We start from the raw sequence: 8551 nt of genomic DNA, 5'->3' as shown, positions 1-8551 counted from the left end.
GAAGAAAGAAAGAAAGAAAGAAAGAAAGAAAGAAAAAGAAAGAAGAGAAAGAAAAAGAAAGAAAAGGAAATCTGGTTAGAAAATGCACTGAAGAAATGAATAGACACTTTTTCCAAAGAGGACTGCATCACTAATCATTAGGGAAATGAAAATTGAAACCACAATGAAATATTATCTAACACCTGTTGGAATGGCTGTCAGTAAAAAGACAGAGGATGACAAGTGTTGGTGAGGATGTGGATAAAGAGAAGCCTTGTGCACTATTGGAGGGAATGAAAAGTCGTATAGCTACTATGGAAAACAGTATGTAAGTTACTAAAAAAAGAAAAATAGAACTACCATATGATCCAACAATTCTACTTCAGGGTGCACATCTGAAGGAAGCAAAATCACTATCTCAAAGAAATATCTATACCCCATGTTCATTGCAGCACTTTTTATAGTAGCCAAGATTTGGAAACAACTTCAGTGTTCATTGATGGATGAATGGATAAAGAAAGGGTAAAATACATAGATGATAGATAGATAGATAGATAGATAGATAGATAGATAGATAGATAGATAGATGATAGATAGATGATAGATATACTATATATACTGTTTTCCATAGTAGCTATACCATTTTACATTCCCCCCAGTAGTGCACAAGGCTTCTTTTTTGTCCACATCCTCACCAACACTTGTCATCCTCTGTCTTTTTAATGACAGCCATTCTAACAGGTGTTAGATAATATTTCATTATGGCTTCAATTTTCATTTCCCTAATGATTAGTGATGCTGTCCTCCTTGGAAAAAGTGCCTATTGATTTATTCTGAACACTTTCCAACCAGATTTCTTTTTCTTTTCTTTTTTTTATTGCTATTGAGATAGGCATACATCTATTTATCTATATATCTGTCTATGAATACCATTCCACCATAAAAAAGAAAGAAAGAAATCCCGCTATTTTTGACAACATGAATGGATCTTGAGAGCATTATGCTAAGTGAAATTAGTCAGAGAGAGTAAGACAAATACTGCAGGATCTCGCTTTTATGTAGAATCTAAAAACACCAAACTCACAGAAAGAGAGAATGGACTGGGGGTTTCCAGAGGCATGGGGAAGGGTTGGGAGAAATTGGTGAAGGTGGTTAAAAGGTACAAACCTCCAATTAGAAAATAAATAAATTCTAGGGATGTAATGTATAACATGGTGACTATAGTTACCAATATTTTGTTATATATTTCAGTTACTAAGAGTAGATCTTAAAAGTTCTCAGCACAAGGAAAAAACTAGTCCTATGTGAGATGATGGATGTTAACTAAACTTACTGTGGTGATCATGTTGCAGTGTATACATATATCAAACCGTTGTGTTGTATACCTTAATCTTATACAATGTTATATGTTAACGATAACACAATAAAACTGGGAGAAAATACTGTCAAAACTCAATAATAAGAAAATAAGCATCCCCATTTTAAATGACTTGATGTGGGCAAAATATGTGAACGGACACACTGCCAAAGAATATATAGTATGTCCTAGAAGCATCTGAAAGGATGCTCGACATCTTTAGTAGGAAAGGAGATATTAAAACCACAATGATTTATTATATACTTAGCACAATGGCTGAAATTAAAAATTCTCCTCATACCAAGTGTTGGTGAGGGTGTGACTTCCGCAACCAGAATTCCCGTACAATGACAATACGAATATAAAATACCGCCTCTTTGGAGAGCAGTCAGACACTCAGAAATTTACATAGACACCTCCCCTATGACCTAGGTACTCCGACCAATCCTTGGTATTTAGTCAAGAAAAATAAAAGCCTATGTCCATATCAAGACTTTTATAGAAATATGCATTGCAGCTTTATTTGTAAGAGGCTAAAAGTGGAAACAATCCAAATTCTATCCACAGGTAAATGAATTAAAATATTGTGTTATATCTGTAGAGTAGACAATGACTTGTCATTTAAAAGGAATGAACTACTGATATATACTACAATAGGGATGAATCTAAAAATAATTCAGAGCGAAAGAAGCCAGACAAAAAAGGAAATTTCATACTACGTGATTCCGTTTATATGAAATTCTGGAACATTCAAGCTAATCTGTGGTGACAGAAAGGAGATCAGAGGTTGCTTGGCATGCGGTTGTGGGGTGAGTAGGAGGAAGGGATTGCCAAGGGGCACGTGGAAACTTTTGGGGCTGAATAAGTTCGCTATCTTGACTATGATGATGGGTTTACACACAGATTTGTATTTATGTCAAAAGTTACTAAATTATACACCTTAAATTATGTTCAACTTATTGTATACTAATTATGTTGAATAAAATTACTGAAAAAAGTAGGGAGGGAAAAAAAACACTAGGGAATAGGGGAGGGGAGTTTCTTAAACTCTCTTTAATCTTTTCTCCCCTGTCTGTCCCTTGAAATTGTGCCTCTTTGATTTCTTTTTTTTTTTTCTTTTAAAATACTAGAGGCGGGGGCACCTGACTGGCTCAGATGAAAGAGCATGCAACCCTTTTTTTTTTTTAATTAATTAATTTATTTGAGAGAGAAAGAGAGAGCACGAGCATTCAAGCGGCGGGGGGAGGGGGAGGCAGAGGGAGAGGGAGAGAATGTCAAGCAGACTCTCAAGAGCATACAGCTCTCGATCTCGGGGTCATGAGTCGATCCCCACATTGGGTGTAAAGATTGCTTAAAATAAAAAAGACAAGACAAGACTAGGGGCTATATTAAGAGAAATAAAAAATACATAATGACTAAATGCTGGTAAGACTGTAGTAAAGTGATTACATTCTCACCTTACATGGTGGCTATATAAATTGGTATAGCGTCTTTGGAAAACCAAATGGCAATGCATATCGAGAACCATTTAAATATATCCTTTATATATGTTTATATCCTTTAACCCACTAGTTCCACTTCCAGAAATTTATACTAAAGAAATAATATTTTAAAAGGGAAAAGCTTAGATTAAAAAAAAACACAGTGAAAAGCTTAGTTAAGTATTTTATTTTATTTCATTTTTTCAAAGATTTATTTATTTGAGAGAGAGCGTGCACACGTGCCTGAGCAGTGGGAGGGGGAAGAGGGAGAGAGTGAGGAAGAGAGAGAATCCCAAGCAGACTCCCACTGAGCGTGGAGGTCGACATAGGGCTGAATCTCACAACCCTGAGATCAGGATCTGAGCTGAAATCAGGAGTCTGACGCTTAACCGACTGAGCCACCCAGGCATCCCTTAGTGAAGTATTTTAAATGGCAGAGGGCAAAAAAAACCCAAATGTATGACAGCAAGGGAATGATGAGGTCATTCTTGTTAGCACCCCAAAGAAAAGCAAATCAATTGCATATAGTATCATAAGAAATGCTTATGACATATTATTTTCAAAATCAGGATATAAAATGATGTCTACACTATTAATGCAATTAGTTCAAAACTATGTCTACAGATGAGAAAGGTTCTAGAGAAATGAAAATGGTTTATTTGTTAGGATGTCAGGTTTTAGGGTGAATTTTCACTTACAGTGCTACTTGTATTGGTATAATATGACTTCTTAAATAAATAATAAAATAATAAGACAGATGAAAACAAACCAGTGAATATGTCTCCATATGTAGCTCTCATAGCTACAATACTGAGATTTTAATCAGATTACAAGGTACAAAGATGGCCGAACATATACATTTACCTTCTACCAAGAGTCCACTCAAATGACAAAAATTTTTTAAAGACATAAACTTAAAAGGACAAAGACACTGGAGAGGCAGAAAATAAAATTTAGAGAGATTTAAAGCACATGAAGAAAGCTGAATCAAAAGATGCAGGATGAAAAAGGTGAAAAGCAACCTGATTTCCGTTGTAGGTGCCCCCTCCCCAAAAGAGTGTAAATTGCCAGACCAGCTCCCAGAACCTGGGCAGCCAACATGAGAGAGGCCTGTTCTCTGGGTGGCCTGATTAGCCCGTGAGAAAACCGAAAGATAGCCACACAGAGAAGATGGGGCAGCAGGTCACACGATGCCCACAGAGCTTAGAATGAACAGTTTGGACTTCATTCTTGTGTAAGAGAGCACTGTTAAGGATCATCAGCCATTTGGGAAAAACATCCAGACGACAGGAGAACAGAAAGTGAAGGAGAGAAAAAGAATCAAAGAAATAATTCAAGAAAACTTTAGCCAAGAGACGAATATGAGTTTTTGGATTGAAAAGGCCCACGGAGCATCTAGCGCAATGGAGGAAAATGGACCCTCAGTACAGCACATATTTCTAAAGATTTGAGTGCACGACGAAAAGATTTCACAGGCATCCGTAAAGAAGAAAAAATTGCTTGTGTGCAAATAATCATTCCTCATTTGCTCTACTCTTATTTCAAATGCTCAGTAGCACATTGGACAGGACTGCTCTGAGTACCTGGCTCCTGATTTATAATAAGACTTGCCTTTTATGAAATTATGTATATATTATACATCCTTTCCTGTTGGCCTGATACTTTCCTCCTTTGCCTGATTACGTTTTGTTTTGTTGTGAAATGAATACATATTTTCTTTTCGAGGTGTGCATGTATCAACTTCGTTGTCTTTATTTTGTTTTACAGTTGTTTTTTCAGCAATGACATTTGAGACTATTACAAATCAAGATCTGCCTGTGATCAAGTGTGTTTTAATCAATCATAAGAACAATGATTCATCACTGGGGATATCATCATCGTATCCCATGGTAAAGTAATACTAAAATTCTAACTTTAGCTGTTTTCTCTAGGCTATATACTTTATAAGCGATTGAGGTCTGCCATGGCTAAATGGGTTTTTCTTTCTGTGTATTTGAATATATTATGTACTCATATGCACTCCATTCCATCCAGAGTCATGTTCTTTCCTGGTTTGGATTCAGGAAAAATACAGATACTCAGCATGAATAAGTAACAGGAATTACCCTTTCTCTTTAAAGAGAATCCAGGCTTCTCCCTCAAACCTGAGTCCCTAACTTCCAACTGCCTCCTGGATCTAGATAAAATAGGTTTTCCATTTGCTTATTAAAACACACCTATATAATTTATTTCATAAATTATATTTCATTTCAAATTTATTTCATAAAACCCACCTATATAATTCTATTTCTCCAAACCTGTCCCTATACTTGCATTAATTGATTTCTGCTTATGGGCCTGTCTAGTTCCCAGGCTCCAAAGGTCAGCATAATTTGGGACTACTTCCTCTCCCTTACCTTCACATTCGGTCAGTTGCCAAGTCTTGTCAATTTCCTTTCTTTGATAGTTCTCATATAATCACCTCATATTCTCTGGTCTCACAGCCACTTCTCTCATTAACTCCCCCATAATCACAATAACATTATAAGTGGCTTCTTCCTTCTACAGTTCATCTCTGATAAGACTGCCAGACTGTTCTTTCTGAAGCACAACTACATGCTTTACCGCCTCCCTTAGAACTTTCAGTGACTTCCCATTAAACTGACATGCAAATTGCTCCGTCTTCTGACTCTGGCTCCTTCAAGTTCCAAATTTGTTTTTCGTTACCCTTCTCCTTCATGCAATTCATCTAACAGCTGAGATATTTACTCAAAGAAAGGAAGCTTAAATAATAGAGAACTGAAAGTATCAGAAATATATAACAAAAAAGTGAACATAAAGTAGCCAATTTCATGAATATTTCCAGTTAAGAATTCATACCAATATATAGTCACTCTGTTTTCTTCTACACAGATAGAATACATAAACACATCACATATACTATGTGATGCCCTGGACTTCACTCCCCACCCCCTAAAATCAGAGATATTAAAAATATTCTCAAACTTAAGACATAACGTGAAATAGGTTTCCGTAACATTCTACGTGAATGGAAAACTCCTGATTTAACACATGATTTTTTTTAATGCCGGAAGCATGGCTGGTTTTAATTTTTTAACAGATATTGGCATCATAACACATTGCTAATTATTAATAATTAAGATATTTTGCATACACCGTATTTCAGTGTGGACAAAAAATGTTGATATTTGCTACGCTGCTATAAACTTCCAGTGTCTTTTCAACTTAAGAAAATAGCTGCATACATCTAAGTGTTTTCTTACAAAACACAATGTTTAAAAAAAGCTAATAATTGGTCTTGGTTCCTAGTATTAAGCTGCATTATTTTTTTTCATGTAGTATAAGTTATATTTTTATGCAATAATTTGGATTGTATTAAGACCTAGTAGCTCTCAAATGACATTAAACAGATAACCCTACAAATCGTGGATGATGCAAAGATGAGCAGTCTGCCGCCCAATGTGCTTTCACCTTCCTGAGGGTGCAGCTGCTCCTTTTGGGCATTTTCCCACTTTAGTGCAAAGTGTATTGTTAGGGGAGCAGTGCTCTTTAAAAAAATGGTTTTGATTTCTTCCACAGCTCACGTTGCTCAGATGAGACATCTTCCTGAGACTTTTACAGTTCAGCGGTGTTTTGAATACGCAAACATTCTGGTAGACAAAACTTGCCAGTGTAACTCTAAGCAACTACATCCTTAGCTGTATTACCGATATAACCTGGAACCAAAATAAGATGATTTTACTGTTCCCACAGTCCACTTAATTGTTGTTTAAAATCGGAATGTTTTCACCATTTATCATTTCTGTTTGAAGATGAACATGGTGTATGCTGGGCTTCTCCTTTGCAAAGTTACTTTTTTTTTTCTTTGTAATTAACAAGTATTTGGGGGAAGATGCAAATATCCTGTTCCTCCTCCAGTTTTCACCTGCTGATTTTAGCACCCATTGGTGGATCTTGCCTACAACAGTTATTACTGTGATGTTTCCCTAATGATGATTTTCTTTTTCCCTTCTTCCCTCTACGTTTCTAAGTTGGAACCGTGTGAGGAAGAGCTATCTCTTCTCTCCATTTTATTTACCTATTTCTATCACTATGGACTCAGAGATACTTATTTTATTCTATGACTTATAACCCAAGACTATCCATTTCCTTTTGTTACTCAGATTTGTCCAGCTTTGGCCATTGGGAGCTACCTCAGGATGACTTCTGTGTCCTTTCACCCTGTGCCCAGTTTTCTCAAGCACTTCCTTACTTTCCGGTGCTATAATACAGTTCGGGCTCAGCTTGTATTTTTCCTGCCTTAGCCCTGGAATTAGCCACTTCTCCAAAGAAGCACTGGTTTTTTGGAGAATAGTATCTAGAAACCATGGTCTGAGAGCCGGGTGTGCTCCTTGCTGTTGGGGTGTCATTGCCTCTGGGCCCTCTAGGAAATGTATGTATGTATACTTACCCCCCCACCACACACAACACTCTTTTTATCTCTCTATCATCTCTACATCTATCTACTTACCTATCTGTATATCACCATAAATTCATGCTGATAACTCTGATTTCAATTCAGCATCTAAGGGTTTATTCTACCTTTTCCTCTTTCCATATTTGTACTTCTCTCTCTGATGGTAAGAAACCTGGTTCTCATTATTTGTAATAATAGACTTTTGTAAATCTGGTATACACATAAAGTAATTTCAGAATTGCTAACCCACATTCCAGTGAGAAACAGATTTACTAACTAGAATACAGTCTTTGTGTACAATTCTTTTTGTCTTTAATCTTACATTATCCAATGTAATATTTTTCAGTTACTTAGGTTAGTTCTTTTCTTTTCCACCCCCTTCACCATGGTTACTTTATTTATCTGTAATATAATTAATTTTTTTTTTTGGTATTCCATGTTGAGTTCCCCCAAAATCCTGGTTGTTTTAATGGTTTATTTTTTTGAGTATATGAAACATGATTATGGTCCTAAAAGCCAAAGGTATATAAAAAGATATACTCAAAGAAATATTCCTCCCTCTTCACACCTATAACCAAGTATCCATCCTTTTCCCACCTACTTCTTGTATGTAGCCAATCCCTTTAGATTTTTTTCTGGGGCGCCTGGGTGGCACAGCGGTTAAGCGTCTGCCTTCGGCTCAGGGTGTGATCCCGGCGTTATGGGATCGAGCCCCACATCAGGCTCCTCCGCTGGGAGCCTGCTTCTTCCTCTCCCACTCCCCCTGCTTGTGTTCCCTCTCTCGCTGGCTGTCTCTATCCCTGTCGAATAGATAAATAAAATCTTTAAAAAAAAAAAAAGATTTTTTCTTTTTTTAGCGAGAGAGAGTGTGTGCGAGGGGTTGGGGGGAGGGATAAAGGGAGAGAGAGAATCCCAAACAGGCTGCATGCCCAGTGTGGAGCATGACAAGGGGCTTGATCCCATGACCCTGAGATCATGACCTGAACCGAAATCAAGAGCTGGATGCTTAACTGACTGAGCCACCCAGGTGCCCCCACTTTAGATTTTTTTATCTTATTCCTAGATTTCTTGTGCACAAATGAGCAGATACATGTGTATTCTCTCAATCCCCTTCTTTCTTACATGAGGTATAGTATGCATGAAAGTAGATACTTCATTCACTTTTCTTCACCTAACAGTATATCCAGGAGATCACTCCAAATCGGGGAGATTGTCCTCATACGTCCTTATAGCTGCATAGTACTCCATTATGCGGAGGGACCGTGGTTTATTCAACCA

General features: G+C 37.0%; 1 protein-coding gene across 1 annotated transcript in view; it reads left to right on the top strand.

Moving 5' to 3' along the window:
* FLT3 (fms related receptor tyrosine kinase 3) overlaps nucleotides 1-8551 on the top strand; it is a 73205-nt gene that overhangs the window by 16691 nt on the left and 47963 nt on the right. The window contains exon 2 of the mRNA XM_040621759.1: nucleotides 4585-4706. Within this exon, the coding sequence (XP_040477693.1) occupies nucleotides 4585-4706 (122 nt within the window). The remainder of the gene's footprint in view (nucleotides 1-4584; nucleotides 4707-8551) is intronic.

Source organism: Ursus maritimus, unplaced genomic scaffold (genome assembly GCF_017311325.1).
Source record: "Ursus maritimus isolate PB19 unplaced genomic scaffold, ASM1731132v1 scaffold_10, whole genome shotgun sequence".
In the NCBI taxonomy this organism is placed as follows: domain Eukaryota; kingdom Metazoa; phylum Chordata; class Mammalia; order Carnivora; family Ursidae; genus Ursus; species Ursus maritimus.
This window is presented reverse-complemented; position numbering and strand designations above follow the sequence as displayed.